At 42.1% G+C, this 19644-nt stretch overlaps 1 protein-coding gene across 12 annotated transcripts in view; it reads right to left on the reverse strand.

Moving 5' to 3' along the window:
- SULF1 (sulfatase 1) overlaps positions 1 to 19644 on the reverse strand; it is a 116330-nt gene that overhangs the window by 31989 nt on the left and 64697 nt on the right. For 11 of the 12 annotated variants that reach the window (XM_083450992.1, XM_083450986.1, XM_083450991.1 and 8 more), the window contains exons 3-7: positions 18339 to 18574; positions 16206 to 16445; positions 8972 to 9123; positions 6154 to 6323; positions 818 to 968 (exon numbers count right to left, since the gene is read on the reverse strand). In XM_083450992.1, coding sequence (XP_083307118.1) covers positions 818 to 968; positions 6154 to 6323; positions 8972 to 9123; positions 16206 to 16445; positions 18339 to 18510 — 885 coding nt within the window. In that variant the 5' untranslated portion in view covers positions 18511 to 18574. Of the gene's footprint in view, positions 1 to 817; positions 969 to 6153; positions 6324 to 8971; positions 9124 to 9813; positions 9903 to 16205; positions 16446 to 18338; positions 18575 to 19644 lie in introns of those variants that run through there. The other variant, XM_083450993.1, reaches the window with a different exon arrangement.

Raw genomic sequence — 19644 nt, forward strand, 5'->3', positions numbered from 1 at the left:
GATTCAAGCCAGTGGGTTGGATTTGTGGACGCATCTGCCAATAGATATAGCTCCTCTGGATCCAAACGAATGAGCTCAACCACATGGTATATATCTTTATATTCTCTCCATTTGCTAAATCCAATTCAGTCTTTTCCTATCAAAAATGGAATTACTTTTTGCCACATTTAAAAATAGAAAAGGACTTCTTATGGCAGTCGTGCATGGTTATAGATGTGCAATTCAGATATTTGTCCAGGGAACTCTAAGGCAAGTAATATCTGTATCCAAAGCCGCCTTCTCACCATTCCAGAGGAGTAAATCTCCTTTTGAGAAAAGGTCATAGTCAAGTTAAGAAAATAAACTACAGAACACAAATTAAAACGCAGTCTAACTCTGCCAAACTGCTGAAAGATTTCCTGGATACGGTTGCTTCTTCAGAATTGCTTGTTAGTGTTATAAATAATACCACATCATTCTATGCCATTTCCCCTCGTACAAAGAGCTGCAGAATTCTGGGCAGACATCTCCTTTATGATGGGAAAGACCTATCTCTTCCTCACCCCCTTTGTTCCTCCCCCTTTCAACAGAGAAGTATGAACCAGGGAAAGAAAGAGGGGGAAGTGCCTCTTTGGGGTTAACACCAATGTGGGAAATACTGTATTCTGGGACAGGGATTCATTATTCTGCTAACTTCTTCTTTCTCCTTTGGCGATCACTCGTAGCCAAGTAAGATTGCCTTCCATGAACACAAAATTACTAAGGGGCTCATGACAGCAGCAGGATTAAAGAGAGTGGAAGGCTAAAAAATTGTTTTCAGGATTTTCATTTTGCTCACCCTTTCCATGGAGTCATCAACTGACAGCAAAGTTTGAAGTCGTTTGCGCTGCAAGGTATTCGTGAATTCCATGTGGATAGGAAGCATGGGACCTGTATATTGCATGATCCAATGCTTATCCATATTTGGTGCATAGTTGTAACTGGGAGTTCTAAAAAAAAGAGAGAGATGATAGTTTAGAAGCTTCCAAAAGTTCATTTCTCTTGTTAATACCTGCACCCTTTGCCCGTAAGATGCCTGATTTGCAAGCTTAGCATAACAGGATCTTTGAAAAAAAATGTGATAAAAGAAAATACATTTTCATAAATCAAGAGGTAAGATTAAGCAATAGCAACTAAGCAAATCCAGCTGTACACACTGCAGATCTGGGATCTGACCCAGTTACAACTCCAGTATTCTATGCATTAACTCTGAGATGTTTCTGAAGCCCTTCATCACAATAAGCAGGTGTCTGGGAAAGAATACCCAGATCACACAAATTTTCATTTTCTTTTAACATGATTAGAAGACGGTGTCATATCCTATAACATACGTAATTGTGCTCCTCACATCTATGTGACTATTGTTCCTGGTTTTTTCCTTCTGCAGAGAAAAAATGTAGTCCAATGCTGAATAGCATTGAATGTGTTTACATTACAACACGACACAGTATTTTTGAACAGAAAACTTTTGCTTGTACACCACCACCATTTCCTTTACATAGACAGATTTCGTCAATTCCCTGTAGTATCTTTACCTGCTTTGCTCCTACAACATATTTATTTATTCATTTCTACATTAAATCTGAGGCAGGAGAGCCCCCAGATCGAAATGATCTCGAATCTTGGAAAGACAGAGGCCTGAGGGGTGGGTGGTTCTTGCGGTGGGAGACAGATCAACTGCCCAGTGGCGGAGCTTCATGATCCAGAACAGGGAGCGGAGAGAAGGCGGGAGCGGGGCTGGTGTACACCCTGGGGGTGGGACGCACCACCCACAAGGACGTGGCATGCATCCTGGGGGCGTGGCATGCCACCTGCAGGGGTGGGGGGCCCAGCGCAGGCAGGGGCAGCCGCGATGGCACGCTGCCGGTATCGCACTGCTGGGGGCAGTGCGCTCCTCCTGCACTCCTCTTCCTCCACCAGTGCAACTGCCTATGCTGGATGTGATTGTACTCTCTGTGAAGGAGCTACTACCCAGGGTCCAGGCTCCATCTGTGATCCAAAAAGAAGTGTTTGCACATGCAGAAAGAAAGCCAGATTCTTTACTACGACATTACTCTTATAATTGCTTCCCCAGCCTTTAATAAACTCATCTGCTCCCTTCATTAAGCCTTCTATGTTTAAAATCCAGAGAAATACTTTAGAGACATTGAAAGTTCCACATGAAAAGGAAAAGAACGGAAGTTCTGCATGAGCTCAGCAGGATGTTGTCCTTATTTTTCACCGAAGAGCAAACCCACACAACACTGTTGCATCCCAGATTTCAAAAGCAGTTTGCCATGCAGCATGGGGAGGTTGAGGGAGACGCTGTAGTTCAGACACCCACAAAGCTTAATGGGGCATCTGGAGCTAGTAATGGATTTCAAGACACCCCTCTAGAGACCAAATTGACCTAAGCAGGATTTCATTGACCTGGGACTCATGCATAGGATCATACCCAGCATCAAGCTAAAAATCATTAGCACCACCAGAAAGGTCTGAAACTGGTTTGTAAGTTACCTGTTCAGTGCAATCCTGTACATTTCTACTTAGAAGCAAGTTCCACTGAGATCAGTCGGTAGTATAGGACTGAAGTCTAAATGAAGTGATTCTAAACTGGGATGCATATCCCATAAACATCCTACGAGGGCTAAAATGTACACTTGATTGTCCAAACATCACATTCCACTTTCTATTAGCAGCTTTGAGAAATGATTCATTCTAGATTAAGAAGCACTCCTAGCCTAGTGTCATGAGTGAAAACACCCTAAGAATGGTCTCTTAGGATCAGAAATACAGCCAACGGTATGATTTCACAGCATTTCCAGAAACATCAAGGGACCAAAACTGAAAGTGATTAGTCCAAGAGGTTTCCATTACAGCAAGCACACATTTAAATATTCCACTAGAGGCAAAAGACACAATAAGTTTCTCTCCATGATTAAGCCCTGTCAAATAATGTTAAACTAGATGTAAGAATCTGCTTCAGACCAAATAGCTTAACCAATACAGCACACCGGAATCGGCAGTGATTCTCCAGAGACACATATGCAGAGGCCTCTCTCAACACAAATACATGTTCAGTTTAAGAGGGAAACAGAATAATTAGCAAGTACCTGCTGTATCGTGGATCTAAGGGTGATCCCCAAGGGAAGAAAGAGCAATAACAGTCACATTCTTTATTAGACTCGCACACTTGATTTAGGCACTTATGACACCATTACACACCCACACATCCCTTTTCAAACAATTTCAGGGTATATTTCCCTAGCCAATGGCAATTCTCAAAATAGACTGTAGGCCTTGATCTTGCCTTCTGCAGACAATTTAAGAATGGGATTCTATGCTGAAATCCACTTGTTCTGGCAGAGCCCCACTGACTTAATCAGAGCTGTGCCAACAGAAACTTCACTTAGGATTACAGCCAGAACATACATTACATTGAATAACAATTCTTCGGTGGTTTTTCCTATTGCTTTGCCTCATACTTGTTCTTACAGTTTAATGTATGTTGCATGTTTTCACTTGGTTGCCTTTGAAAAATCAGCTGCACCTTACATAACTAGATGTATTTGCACGTTATACACACTGATAAAATCTTTGTGAAGCTTTTTTTTAGTCTAAATACACATAAAACTAAATATTTCTCATACATAACATTCCTAACACGGCAACTTCCTAACACGGAGAATGCATACAATTTTTTTGAATCCCCCTATCCACCCTCAAAAAAGGAGACCAGTGTCACTTGAGGAGCTAAATTTTACATTCAACCTGCACACCTAAATATGAGAAGGAGCAAATCAAGCACCTTTCCTTCAGTGAGATCTTTAAAGGAGAAAATGACAGTCACTTCTTGAAGAAGAGACACAAAAAGTGTTGTTGTTGTTTACACTGCTATGTTGATACCTGGTAGGTATGTATTGTTTCCAAGAGAAATAATTTATGTTTGCTATGACTTGCAATACTGGCATGCCCTCAGGCAGCACCATGGCCCTGCTCTGTGGTGGGAGCCTCCTAATCCCTCACCGTTTTGACATTCCCATAATATCCCAACATCACAAAAGTTAAGCACAAGTTGCTTTGCTTGGGCGGGGGGGGGGGGGGGGCGAGTCCAATTTGTCTCGGCATTCAGGACAAAACATGTTTCCAGAGCTGCCAGACACAAACCTCCTTAACACAAGGCTCAGTGGAGACCAAATATTTGTAACTCTCCTAAGCCTATGATCAGAAGTGTCCCTTTGTGTTATCCTGCTTTCTCCTGCTCAAATTCCTCTCTCTTTTCTTTTGCAGCATTCAGGGTGGTTACAGTTATGTGTGTGTCATGTTTAATGCTCACAGTGTCTTGCCTCAGGTCACTGTAGGAAACTTGCTTTCTAACCACAGGTTAAACTCTGGTTTGCATTCACCTCCAGGATAAACCTACGCATGAAGTATGATGAGGGCGCAGAATTCTGAAGCGATAAAGTGAACTGTACCACTTCAAACTACATGAGTGTGCAATTCTGAAATCTTTTTTTTTTTTAAAAAAAGAGCTTCCTACAAAGTGGAAAAACCCCTATAACATCAAAGATAAATTATCAACCCGCTCTCTTGTTGTGCCAGTTTCCACGGGCAGGGAGATTTCAAAATGTAATTAGCATTTTAAAAAGTGATTCACAGCTACAACCTAAAACTATACAATCCATTCTTCCACCTCAGGTGGTATCACTATTGAAAGTTAACGGCAGATCGGATGGTGCCCAGCAGCAAATGCTTCCTCATTCTTGCTAAAATCAGTCGTCACACATTCAAATGTACAGTAGGATTAAATGCCAAAGGGTAACTTCTGTTGAACATCATATAGGAAGCTTAAAAGCCTCTGATACCACCCCCTTACACACATGCAGAAAGTCGTATGTTCTTCAATCCCTGGCAACTCCTGTTAAAAGGCTCAGGTAGCGAGCGGTTGGTGGGAGACATTTCCCTGAGACCCTGGATAGCATCTTCTGCTAGTCAGATTAGACAGCCCTGGCCTAGATTGACAAATAAGCAGCCCTGGTATAAATGCAGCATCCTATGTCCCTAAGAAAGAACATACAATAATAATCTGATGCACAAGGAAAGGGAAGCCTTCCCGCTCTGCACCTGTGACACCAAGGTCACAGAAACTTTTATCAGGCTGGGAAAGGAACCTGGACACTAGTTTCCAGCCAGATGATAACGTATCGGCCACTGTCTTCTGAGCTGTAAAGCAATGCACAAACATGCAGACTCCCAGGAGCTGCAGCATGTGAAATGGCCATCTGTACAATTGCATAGTGCCTTGGGGGCAGACTCACACTATCCATTTGAAGCATATTCAATGCACGCTGATAAAGCACATGACTTCATCCACAGAATCCTGGAAACCATAACCCCAGCACCCTTAACAAACTACAGTTCCCAGGAAACCATGAGTTTTAAGTATGCTTTAAATATATACTGTGGATCTGCACGTGCATTTACCCTAGAGACAAAAGGCACCCACCATTCATTTAAACATCTATAATCCTACACAGTGGTGCCTTGGTTCTTGAACTTAATCTGTTCCTGGAGTCTGTTCAACTCCCGAAACCGTTCGAAAACCAAGGCGCAGCTTCCGATCGGCTGCAGGAGTTTTCTGCACTTAATCAGAAGCCACAGAAGCCACGTCGGATGTTTAGCTTCTGGAAAATGTTTGCAAACTGGAACACTTCTTTCCAAGTTTGCGGCATTCAGGAGCCAGTTTGTTCGACAACTAAGGCATTTGGGAACCAAGGTACTACTGTACACATATTCTTAGATTATAAGATTATTATAATAGAGTGCAATGGTGCTTACTCCAGAAGTGTGCGTAAGTTAGCAGCCCATCTATCTGACGGACCAGGGCAGAAAAATAGGAAGAGAACCTGCAAAATAGCGGAAACATCTGGTACATATCACCCTACACAGAAGCCTCCGAGGTTCTCCTATAGTCACCAAAGAGGCAGAGACCTCCAACAGATACAACCTCTGCAAAGAAAATCATGAGCTGTCATCCTGACATCTAGCGGCATGATACACAATTAAGAAAAAGCCCCTCCGATGTCATGTTTTATGCAGGGGCATTTAAGCAGCAGTCAAATCATCAGCATAGTCATGGTGCAATGTTTAACTTACATGTGCTGGGAAGCATTTGGATAGAGCTCAGAGAACTGTGGTGCAGAGTCTTCAGGGCCATGGGGAGCCGCGTGGCTGATCACCATCATTATAGGTCTATGGGGATACATCCTCTTAGACATTTTGAAATAATTAATGCTGTCGTTAGTGATCAAATCTGTGAAATAGTCCTGAAACAAACATTCAACACAAAAACAAGAATTGCCAAGTGCATCGCTTATACCAGACCATATCACAGTGTTTCATTCTGCTAGGGTGAGCTATGAAACAAACACGGTTTCTCTCAGGCTCCAGTTTCAAAAGCTGGGCTAAAGACACAGACACAATTCCCAAAGACCAGAATTACAATTCCGTTCCAAAGTCAAGTCTGTGCCCAGATGAACAGCTGTGTTCTGGGAAGGATTAACAAACAGGATAGCAAGGGAGAACGGAGGCAAAAGGTGTCAAGGCAAAGCAAGAACAGAGGAAAGGGTGGCTTAAGACAGTAAATTCAGAGATGAGGAAGGAACTGAACACAGGTCTTTCTGACCCAACCACAATACAATGATTCGGTACTGCAATAATGCACAAACGGAATACACTTTGTCTATTTTATATACAATTTTTTTTTAAGGTTATTACTTGCCCTTTTCAAAATGGCCTAGTTCAGATGTAGCCATAGTTTAGTGTGACAAGAACAAGCCACAGTGACTCATACACTCCCCCTTCCTTTGGTGCAGCTGCAAGGAGTTTCCCATTTACCATAGCTTAGTTTGTCCAAACTGACATACAGTGATTGTTAGGCACAGCTGTTTAAACAAATGCTAGCCATAGTCAGAGTAGACTCACTGAAGTAAATGAACATGACTAACTTAAGATTCACTTCATTTCAATGGACTTACTCTGAGTTGGACTAGCATTGGACACAACCCATAGCTAACAGTAAACAAGTCTGCTGATCTGCATAACAAGCTGTGTTTAATGGGAAAGAGAAAATGCCTCTTTCCAGCCAGAAACCCGGTCAGATGGGCGGTGTATTATTATTATTATTATTATTATTATTATTATTATTATTATTATTGACAACTGCACCACAGAAAGGAATTGGGGAAGTGCATGAGACCAAGGCTTGCAGAATATTGCTCTCAACACAATAAACAGTGATTTTGTGGAACTGCCCAAATGCAACCACTGGCTGAAAGCTGTCACTGAAAATGGCAAACCACGCTATGGCAACATAATGAGTTTATGAAAGTGAGATCTGAACCAGGAATATCCACCTAGATCAGGCTTCCTCAACCTTGGCCCTCCAGATGTTTTGAAACTACAATTCCCATCATCCCTGACCACTGCTCCTGCTAGCTAGGGATCATGGGAGTTGTAGGCCAAAAACATCTGGGGGTCCGAGTTTGAGGAAGCCTGACCTAGATCATAGCTCAGATTCACAAGTCATGCTATCTGTGTTCTTGTTACAATAAGAATCATCCTGCTCATTTCTTAAGAGCTGTTGAAGTTCTCCTCCAATTGCCTTCTCTGGCAGAAGAGCATTATTTGGCCACAGGAGATGGCTCTTTCAGTATTGACACCTTGACTTTAGAATGCCCTCTTAGAAAGGCTTGCCTGGCAACCACACTGCAATCATTTTGGTGCAAGGTTAAAACATTTTAATTCATACTGCCATTTAACATTGTCTAAGCCATCTCATACATAATGGTTTTAATTGCTTATTTGTTTACTTACTTACTTACACACACACACACACACACACACACACACACAGTGTTTCCATGCTGCCCTAGAATCAGACGAAGAGCAACTTATAAAATATTTTAAATAACTTTTAAAATGTGCACGAACACATCTAACCATCAGGGAGTCTTCTTTTTAAATTGCATAGTTTAGAGCAGCAGTGCAGCTGCTATTGTCAAAGTAGCCCCTTGCCAACCCCCAACCAACAACAACACCCCTAGCTTAATGGAGAACCAAGGTAGTAAAGTGAAAATCTGCAAGAAAGAGGAAGGAACAAAAAATGTAAAGACGGAAACTCAATAATTAAGCCACCTGCCAACTCTAAGCATTCCATTTTTGGCCCAACGAATGGGTGTGAGCTCCAAGGAAGAGTTCCAAGACAATGTGTGCAGATTCAAACACTTCCAGGCACGACTAATCAATCAAACAATGTGGATACAAATTCCTGAACAGCTGCAAAAGCAAACACTGAAAGGAGGCCGAGTGCATTTTGCACAACACTGTTGGGGCAACCTGAACAGCTGTGATAAGTTTTACAACACGAAGAACCTACAAATTAACTGACCCCACGGAACTCCCCAAATAACTCCTCAAACTCCTATAAGTTCAAAATATGGTTGAGGAGTAGCAATACAGGAGCGATAAAGGGGGAATTCACTGAAAGTATTCTACCCCGATTTCCAGGTAACTTCTTCTCCCACCTAAAGCTCAACCAGCTTTTTGAGTTCAAGGGTGTTTTAAAAATACAATAATATCCTTAAAGTATTTAATAAATGCATGTACTTCTTTTCTATAGAAAAAAACTCTGAAGAGTATCAGAGAACACAAATCCTAATTAAATCACATTTAATTTGAGGGGGGGTGGGATCCATTACAAATTCACAGCAGCGCTGAATGGGCTTTTCCGTTCTGTGAACGCAGTTACATTTCAAAGGAGTTCTAACCCTACAGATCAGAACACAAGATTTAAGGCCATGGGTGGGCAGAAAACGAGAGATCTTGAACATAACATTAATTCTTCTAGCATGATGAAAAAAAGGGGAGTTTTACAGATAACACCTAATACTATGGAAACATGTCTGTGCAATACCTTTGCATAATCAAAGCCGTGCTTCTCTTTGAGGCCATTGCGGCAAATAGTATAGTTATAGAAACGAGAGTTCTTGATTAATCCAACCCACTCTCGCCAGCCAGGAGGAATGTAGCTGCCATTGTATTCATTGAGGTATTTCCCGAAAAAAGCTGTGAAAAGAGAAAGAGGAAATGTAGGTTTGGTCGCACTCCTGGGCATTGATCCTTGGTCTGGGTCACACCCAAAATTCATGGATAAATAGACATTTGTATTTATTCATTTATTTTTCAAAGCAGTTTACAAACAGAAGTACAGTAGAAATACCAGGAAGTGCAGTAGATTGGCAGAATACGTTGATTAATTTACAGCAAACAACTGTTGTTTTTTCAAAGCCCACAGTTTAGACACAGCTAGAAACCATATGTTTGAAGTATTTTATCTTTAACTACACCTTTGTTAATTTAAGTAAGTGATGGGGAACCTCAGGCCCAGGGACCAAATGGGACCCTTCAGGCCTCTCTATTTATTTTATATTTCTTTATTACATTTTTATACCACCTTTATCTTCCAAGGATCTCAAGGGGGTACACATGGATCTTTCTTCCTCCCCATTTCATCCTCACACACGTTCACTTCATCAAAACTGGCACTCTTTGAAAAAAGTTTGGGCACGCCTGGGCTAAGGGATGGTGCCTGGCCCAAGGTCACCCAGCGAGCTTGATGGTGGAGTGGGGATTTGAATCCACACCTCCCAGGTCCTAGTCCAACACTCTAACCGTTACGCCACACTGCGTCTCTACTTGGCACCCAAAACAGTCCCCTCTCTTTAGGCCTCAATCCTTAGTAGCCCTACTTTGTACCTTCCTTGTGTGCCTGCCTGGAATATATCATTGAATTCTGACAATGCTTCTTGTTTGCCTAGATGGAGGACAGAGATGATTACATAAGTCTACGTAGAAACTAGCCCACTATACAAAGGTAAAAATAATGTTCATTGCTCCGCCCACTTTTGCCTCTAGCTCCGCCCACCACAGGCATGTGGCCTTCGGTAGATTGCCCTTCCGGATGAAAAAGATTCTCCACTGCCAATATAAGTCCCTATTAACATAATTCATTGTCAGACAGGTAGGTGAGCAGGTGGCCTCAAAACTTAATATTTAGGTAACATGGTCCAGACTTTTATAGAGCTAACTGGAACTTTCCAAAGTTACTGCTACAGGTTTCCCAGCTCAGAAGTGTTTAAGAGCAGAAAGAGAGTTCAGCTACTACCAGAGTACTGAGACAGGAATTCCTCATAGCGCTGCTCTTCTAAATGACTTTCCATGCGCAGACACAGTGATTCTCAGATTTCATCCACTTCCTGATTTGCCTAAGTGGCTGTAGCTTTAATTACCAGATGGAGGGAAATGAAATAAAACCACCTCGCCTTTTCAAACAGCCATTAATCTGGTGTTAATTCAATGAGCCATATTCTTCCAGAGCTAAGAAAACATGGGGACATTTTCCTTCCAAATAGCAGGTACCAGATTAGCCTGGGGAAATCCAGGTTCAAAACTGGAAGATCATAAGAACAGCCTGCTAGATCTAGTCCAGCATCCTAGTCCAGCATCCTAGTCCAGCATCCTAGTCCAGCATCCTAGTCCAGCATCCTGTTCTCACAGTGGACAACCAGATGCCTGTGAGAAACCAGTGAGCCAAACATGAGCACAAGAGCATTCACCCCTCCCACGGTTTCCATCAGAAGCTGTCTCCAATTGTGGAAATAGTGCATAGCCTTCCTGGCTAGCAGCCACTGATAGTCCTCTCCTCCATCCCTACAAAAATTTACCTTATAGCTGAAGATAAAGGAGTGGACCACGTTCACTGCCCTGATGGGACAAAAATACATGCTCCCTTCAGGAGAGGTTGGATTTGTTGTGGACTGAAATCAGGACAAGTGGAGAAAAACTGACCCTAGCATCAAAACAAAATCATCATCATGATGTGATGGGGTTACCAATATAAATAATTTTTTGAACTAAAACAAAATGCCAAGTACTTAATTGTCAGGACAAAACACCTCTGTTCTTTAAATTCCTGATTATTTCTCTAGCCCTTTTGTACTGAATCATAGAATCATAGAGTTGGAAGAGACCCACAAGGGCCATCGAGTCCAACCCCCTGCCAAGCAGGAAACACCATCAGAGCACTCCTGACATATGGTTGTCAAGCCTCTGCTTAAAGACCTCCAAAGAAGGAGACTCCACCACACTCCTTGGCAGCAAATTCCACTGCACAAACCACTTTGATTTCTTTCTTTATTCTCATCATATCCAGTCCAATAAGAATCTCTTATTCCTACTATACTGCAAGAGTGGCCAGCACTGTGGAGGCTATGCAGCCAAGGAGCAAGCACTGTGGAGGCTTTGCAGCTGCCCTCCCAGGACAGGCATTGGTGCCACATATTGAAACATGGCTGGAGTGGGAGAAAGTGGCAGCCAGGTTGGGGCAGAGTGGAACTGATCCATCCATACGAGGGTGATCTGTAAATATTTTCACAAATAAATAAATGCTGTACACCAAATCAATGATGATGTAAAGACAGCCATCCTTTTACTTACGTAAATGAAAAAGAAAGTCACTTTCCCACTAGATAGCTTAAAAACAGGTAATAATGCACAGGACAGTGTACGAGCGTCTTGTGAGCAATAGGCCTAACCAGCATCCTGCATTGGGCTTTGAAATTTTCCACATTTGTAGTATAGTATTCTCTTTTGTTTTTCTTCTTCTTTTACACTTGGCTCATTAAAACAAACAAAACCCTATCTACATGCTCCAACCGGTTGCAACTGTGAAGCTTTTTTCCTTGCTCATGTCTGAAATCTATTCATGATAGCCACAGGCAACATACATATTTAGAAACAGAAGCAATGAGAATTAGGAAGCCATTTCTGTTTGTATAATTAATAAAATACGAAGTACAGCTGAGTGAATAAAATGTCTCATTAAAAAGTAATACCATTTCAGGGAACATCTTTTCATTATTGTATCTAATGGTGCCCACAGGGATAATAGCAAAGATAAATGTAGATTTTTGCATTTTAATGAGACAGATTTTATCTGCAATACTGGCAGTTTTGCTAACTGTTCCCAGGACACAGTGCCATTGTTTAAGCACATGTAACATACTTTGCCAGCTCAGAATAATGGCAGTCTCTTTGACTATGCCTAATTGAGCTTGTGTAAACAGCAATCCTTCTCAAGGTGAACAATTATTATACTTGATACCCAGACAAATAAGAAGCATTTGGTGACAAATGAGGAATTGGTCAAGGAAGAATTACACTGCGCTTCCTTAAACTTGCTCTGCTTACGTTTTCCTAAGCAGCTGATTGAGGAGTCTCAAAGGAAAGCATAAAATAAAATGGCATAGCTCAGTAATATCCTACGTTTAGCAGGGCTGTGCCTATCATTAGGAAGGTACATCAGGTGACAGGGGCCAAGTGGTGATAACTGGTGGTGAGGTGTTTGAGGACAGAGCAGTGTGCCTTGCAGCCTGCACTGTGCTCCCTAAGCTAGCCTGACGTCATGATATGTGGTGGATGATGCTGTTCCGGCACCAATGCTGAAAGACTGAACTGCAAGTTTGGGCAATGCCTGTATCTGGAACTAGGTGGAGGCAGGGTCTACTCTGAGTGGAATTTAGTTGGCTACAATCCTAGAGTTTTTAGACTTTTTTTTTTTAGCCGCTAATGGGTCGTGGTTGCTTTTCCACGTAGTGTGTTTCAAACGAAATCAGACTTTCCAATGTCATTCCAGTGTCTGCACACACAAGCCGTCTGTGATAATGTGTCTGATTCCCCAGGAGACCCTTTAATTGCAACACTCCTAAACACCGGCCCGCAGTTCTCATAATTGCTTCAATCACAGGCATACTCCTTTGAAACAAGTGCTTGTGTGTTTCTTTTTTAAAAGTGACTTGTAGAAGCCACTCCATGCCCCCCAAACTCCCCAAGTTTGGCTTGCTCCAGCTATTTGTAGGGGCATAACACTGGGGGATTCCTCTCCCCAGGAACTGCCCGACTAATTTCAATGGAGTTCTTGACATAAGACCACATAAACACAATGGGCTCTGGATCAAAACATGTCCATGGGGACCTGTTGTGGGTTTCCTACAGGATCTGGTTGGCCACCAGGAGAACAGGATTCTGGACTAGGTGAGCCACTGGCCTTATCCAGCAGGGTTCTTTTTACGTTCCTATGTCCACAGCAGTGCTCTCCCCTCTTGTGATTCCCAGCAACCAGGTAACGGAGAAAACAGAGCATACCAACAGAACAGAACAAATGCCAACGTCCTTCAAGGAAGAGGCATTCAGTACTTGAGAGACTATTTATGCCAAGTGGAGTTTATATAGCATAGCAACTGAATGTAGCTGTTGAGTGTATGTTAAGTTGAATAATGTGAGTTGGGAGGGAAAGAGTATAATAGAGAAAGAGATGCAGGAAGACTGGGCAGTGGAGAGGAGTTGGTGCTTGTAGAATATCGGCTAAGAGACTGAGCTACAAGTCTCTGGTTTGACTCTCTCTTCTGCCATGAATTCAGTAGCTGGCCTTAGGCAAGTCACTCTATCTCAGTTGCCCACCTGCAACCTTTCCATGGTTGGGTTTGCTAAGCATTTTGAACTCTTTTAAGTACGATATCCTGGTCTGTGACTGTAAATGATGCTTGAGTAGACTACAACAACTTTGGTCAATACAAGCTATTTTAGTGTTTCAGTTAAGTAAAAGCAATTATCCATGATCATCTGTGTATATACAGCTGTATGCCTGGTTGAGAGGTAGCCAATGGCTACCCTCCAGATGCTGGCAGTGCCATTGGCTGTTCTGGCTGGCTGGAGCTGATAGGAACACCTATGTCCAGCTACGACTTTCTGGTAAGCTATGGCCATTCCTGGACCAAAATAGCCTTACTACAGTGTTCTATGCCCTAGAAATTTTACATCTTGATTACTGCAATAGCACTCTGCATGGAGGATGCATGGAGCATGCAGTTTTGCTAGTTATGGGTCTTTGATGCTGTTTTACACAGTCCCTTGAGACTTCTAATCTATTGGACAGATGATTAGCTGTATTATGTCACTGCTGTTTGGAGCTGATAACCTCGTTCCGGAGATTTTAATAGTATTGCTCTTTCAATAAACAGCTCTGTGACTTTTTCAAAAAATGAAAAACAGCTTAATAATGAAATAACAAATAAAGTAGTCCAACACAATATGGAAGCCACAGGTCCACCCCCTGTGCTTTTAAGTATACAAATATTTTCTCAACAAAAGTTATGGCAGTGAGGACAAAACCAAACTAAAATCCAATAGTGTTCTAGTAAGTAGTCCCCTGCATAAGTTGGCCTGCTTCATAAGTTACAATGGGAACAATCTGTTATATTAATATGTAGTTTGTTTGTTTGTTTTATAATGGAAGCAATCTGCTATATTAATAAGTATTCTTCCACACAGGACATCATATGAAGATCCCATAACACTCAGGCCAGTTTAACCCATACAAGCAAAATGTCTTTCAGCCAACATAAGACTTTTGCTAATGTGTTTACAATTGGCTTGAGCCACATTGGAGCCGATTTGCAAAGGGCTTCCCACATAGAAGGCATCTGTATGGTATTTTTTCTCCTCAGTGACAGCCATGAAGACAGCATAATGCATGAAACAGATCTCCAGTACAAAGTGAAGTTTTTCTATCATTATACGTGTTATAAAATAAGAAAGGCTCCATGCAACGTTTGTCAACAGTTATTCAGATCTGCCTTGGAAAAGTATTAAACTCCTTGTCGCAGGTAGGAAAAGCATGGAAGAAGAAGAAGAGGAAGAAGAAGAAGAAGAAGAAGAAGAAGAAGCAGCAGCAGCAGCAGCAGCAGCAGCAGCAGCAGCAGCAGCAGTAGTGGTGTGTGGACAGCTTCATCCCCACCCCCGGCTCAACACTTCACAGAAATTCCACTGGCAAAGTCAGTACAGTGGTACCTCGGGTTAAGTACTTAATTTGTTCTGGAGGTCTGTTCTTAACGTGAAACTGTTCTTAACCTGAAGCACCACTTTAGCTAATGGGGCCTCCTGCTACTGCCATGCCGCAGGAGCACGATTTCTGTTCTCATCCTGAAGCAAAGTTCTTAACCCGAGGTACTATTTCTGGGTTAGCGGAGTCTGTAACCTGAACCGTATGTAACCCGAGGTACCATTGTACAGGAGAACCCTTCTTAAACTTTCAAGTTAGCACATTTTGCGGCTGAGACTTAAACAAGTCAATTTCAGAAAGGGAATCAGACACTGCCGTCCAAAGAAATCTGTTCTGCCTGACCTGTTCACATCTTTCCACTGTTGTTTGTTACTGCCTTAAGAACATAAGAGGTACCTTGAAAGATCAGACCAAAAGGTTGATATAGACTAGTAGTTCATTTCCGACAATGACCAGCCATATGCTTTTAAAAGCTTCCAGCAATCCATAAACGCAGCAGCCCTCAGAGGTATCCTGCCCCTGAACACAAACCTTTATCTGCCTGCCATGGCAGGCTGATAGCAGGGATGGGGAACCTGTGGCCCTCTAGATGTAGTTGGACTTCAACGCCCATAAGCCACAATCAGCATGCCCAATAGTCAGGGGTGATGGGAGGTGTATTTCAACAATATGTGGAGAGCCACGGCTTCCACATCCCTGGTTTAGGTCTCTCTCAAGCACTGCCATCTTCAAATATTGAAAGGGCTGTCACATGCAAGGTGGAACAAGCTTGCTTTCTCCTGTCTCAAGCGTAGGACCTGAACCAATGGATTCAAGTTACAAGAAAGAAGATTCTGACATAACATCAGGAATAACTTTCTGATGGTTAAGAGCTGTTCGACCGTGAAATGGACTACTTGGAAGGTGGTGGAGAGTCTCCTTCATTGGAGGCTTTTAAGCAGAGGTGGATGACCATCTGTTCTGTATGCTTTAGTTGAGATTCCAGCGTTGCAGGGGATTGGACTAGATGACCCTAGAGGTCTCCTGCAACTCTGCAACTCTATGATTCTATTATTTTAACTCAAACTGCTATGCATAGGTTCTCTCTGGTTTCCCATTTAGGCAGCAACAAGACCCAGCTCTTGTTTCAAGCAAGGTTGCTGTGACACATGCCTTCCAACAATAACCCTGATGGCATTTTAAAGAACATAAAAAAGCAAGGTTATTTTTTAATCAAAGATTTTGAAGGGGTGTATGTGTGGAAACTTACCAGTCCTATACCCAGTGTTGTTCAGATACACTGCAAAGGTACGTGGTTCATGTGTTGCTTGCCAGGAAGGAGAAGAACAATTTTCATTGTTGGTATAAACATTGTGGTTGTGAACATATTTTCCTGTCAACATCGAGGAACGAGATGGACAGCACATTGGGGTCGTGACAAATGCATTGACAAAAGTGGCACCTCCATTTTCCATTATCTTCCTGGTTTTATTCATCACTTGCAAAGAACCTAAAAAACAAAAAAGAGCTGTATCAGGAGCTATAGCTTATTGGATATCAACAAACCCAGTTAGTACTCCTGCAGTGGGTTCACACACGTGGCATTACCTTCAAGAGCCATACAGCCATGTGGATCATTCGTCTATAAATTTGCCAAGTTCTATTTTCAACTAAATTAAATGTTTTACTTCACCAAAGATATTTGCCGCTACAAGGGTGCAAGCTGTGGTTGAAGAGACGGTTTGTTCACAGAGGTTAAAGTTTTATTTTATGAAAACAAGATTTTAGTCTCCTGGAAGATACACAGAATTGGTTCACGCATTGTGGAAAGCCGTAGTTAAAAATAAGCTATGGCTTACTGCGAACAAGCAGCTTATTAATACATACAGTTCTTCTCAATCATAACCTCTTTGCTCCTCCCTTTTCCCAGCTGGAAAAGAACATACATCAGGGTTGGCTTAGCTTTGTGAGCAAATCAACACTCATGGTTTGCTTGGAAAGAAGGAAGCCATGACTGCTGGTTTGAACTAAGAGTTGTTTCTTCCCCTTGGAGGAAATTGTAGGAGTAGGGTGGCCCCCAGCTCCTCACAACACTGGGACATCACATGAGTGATGTTATCCTCTCCATCGCCCTTGCAAGCTGGCACCTCTGACAGTAGACATCCCTATGCCAGTACTGGCTATACCTATTGGAGGGCAAGGGAATTCTTGCTAAAATAGCATCCTTTATGAGAACCTTACCCCCCTCCCATCACTCTTGCAAGCTGGTGCCTCTGATCCTAGGATTTCTTCTTCTTCTTTGGCAATTACTCGTAGCCAAGTAAGGTTGTCTTCCATGAACAAAGTCTTAACAGTGACTCCGTAAGCGACTGTGGAGGCCAGTTCTGGATCCACACATCCTTCCACAGTAGGGACAGAGGTTTCCAGGCAGGAGTTGAGCAAGGTGGGAGTTTGCCAAATGTACCTTCCTCTTAGCACGTTTCTCCCTTTCATCCTGAGTTTGAGCATCTTCGAAATCTATGACACCTTTGGTAAAGGCTGTTCTCCAAATGGAGCTCTCGCAGGCCAGTGTTTCCCAATTGTCAGTGTTTATACCACATTTTTTTTTAGATTTGCCTTGAGAAAGTTTGCCCCAAGTAAGTACAACCTATTCTCCAGAACACTGTACAAATAAAGTAGCATGCAACTGCATTCCTGAGAGGTCTTCTGTTGCAGCAATAATACGTAACATGCTGCATGAAAGATAAACTTCAGTAATAGCCTGTATAGTATCATTGTCCAGCTTATTATAAAGATGTGCGCAAATTGTACGAAATTAGTAGTGTAAAAGTAATAGAATGTTGAATACACACTATGTATGGACGTTGTGCATTATATAGTTTATTCACTAGGTGGCACTTGATATAATCATATTTGGGTGGAGTCAGGGGTTTCCTATGGTTGTTCTCATTGGATAAAATCAGTAACAGTTCTTGTCTCGTTTCCTAAGTGGCTTCTCCTCTATGCTTCCATGATACAGTACTTCAAATGCTTAAATGCTGTTGGAAAATGGACCATTATTAGCAAAATTAGCTGCTGTTGACAGGCAGCTTCCTTCTTTTCCAAACATGACTTGCCGCACGCAATAACAGAAAGTGTTTCATTTAATCAGAGGTTGCTGAAGTATTAACATATATTGATTCTGCAATGTACTTCTCAACAAAATGGGAATCAATTATCAAATGCAGTGAGAAAATTGATTCCCCTCCCCCCTTGGAGCACGATTTACAAATCTGTCAAGTAAGTATAATAATGTGCAGGAAAGGCAAATATGCTAAGGATCATTTACAGAGCAGAAAGTGATCTTTAAAAAACAACCAAAGAGGACTGAGTGAAATTATGCAGTAAATTTCAACAGACTTACCCAGCTCCACGTCTTGGTCATCTGTGAGTACAAGGATAATGTTTGGCCTGATATTTTTCCGCTCCTGCTGTACACGTCCTCTGAACCTTGGGGATTTGACAGTAGTACAGTGGCTCCTTAACAGCTCAGTGCCAAGCACAGTCCATATAAATGCAATGCAATAATGATTCATTGTATCTGTCCAATACTGCAGTTAAAACCTCGTGCAAATGCTTCTGTTCCTTAATTTTCAAGCTCTGGATAATGAAAGGGATAAAAAAGGGGGGTGGGGAGAGGAAAGAATGAGAGAGAGAGAGAGAGAGAGAAACCTAGTTTAAAGCTCAGCTTGCATTTGATTAAATATACATAAGACAGAACAGAAAACTGTTCTTATAGCTGGATGTTGCTTTTTGAAAATGATACCGATATTTTTCAATGGCAATGCGCTTGGTTTTCCTTCTCCAAGATTTAGTGCTAGCTGTATTTTATGGTTTGCTGCACAGCCATCTTCCAGAGATGCTTCTGTTTTCTTTACAGCTCATTATTTTCTTCTTCTATTATTATTATTATTATTATTATTATTCCACTTTATCTTGCTCAGGGCAACCCAAAGTGACTTGGGTTATACTAGATGACGCTTGTGGTCCCTTCCAACTCTACAAATCTATTATTCTATGACTTACAACCAAACAATTGATCCAGAAAAAAAGCATTTTGAACCTCTTTAGAAGAAGCCCTCTAAAAGGGGTGTTCAAATCCATAACTTCTTCATTCCCTGTTCAGCAGTATGTCTCTTGTGAAGTATGGCAGATATCCTTTCCTGGGAGCATTTAAAGAGAGACGTCGCTTAAATCCATCTCTCCTTATATACGGGGTTTCGGTGAGTACATGCCCTAATGGTTGGAAAGGCCCAGGTTTTCTTCAGAAAATCAGCAAAGCTAATCGGCTTGCTTTCTTCCCTTCAATAAACATTACTACGTTTCTTTCATCTCCTTTCCGTTCAAGAGAGGTCCCGTCCCAAGGCACAGAACAGCAGGCCTGTTTTAGTCCAACTCACCTGCACTTCTGAAGCAGAGATAAAGACATGGCTGCCGGCCCTAATCTCTAACATTATTTGACGCTGCTCTGTTTCTGTTTGTAACTTAACAGAGAGCTCGTATTAAGTGACAGTCCAGATGATCCTACCCAGCACCATGAAAGGCCGTATCCCTGTCCCTCATCAATCAGCAGTGGGACTGAGCACATCATCTATAATGCACGACAACTTGAAGCAAGCATTTGTCCCCAATTCTCCATTTCCAGATTCGGCTCACTGAGCCTATCAGAA

The sequence above is a fragment of the Podarcis tiliguerta genome, assembly GCF_965153285.1.
Source record: "Podarcis tiliguerta genome assembly, chromosome: 7".
In the NCBI taxonomy this organism is placed as follows: domain Eukaryota; kingdom Metazoa; phylum Chordata; class Lepidosauria; order Squamata; family Lacertidae; genus Podarcis; species Podarcis tiliguerta.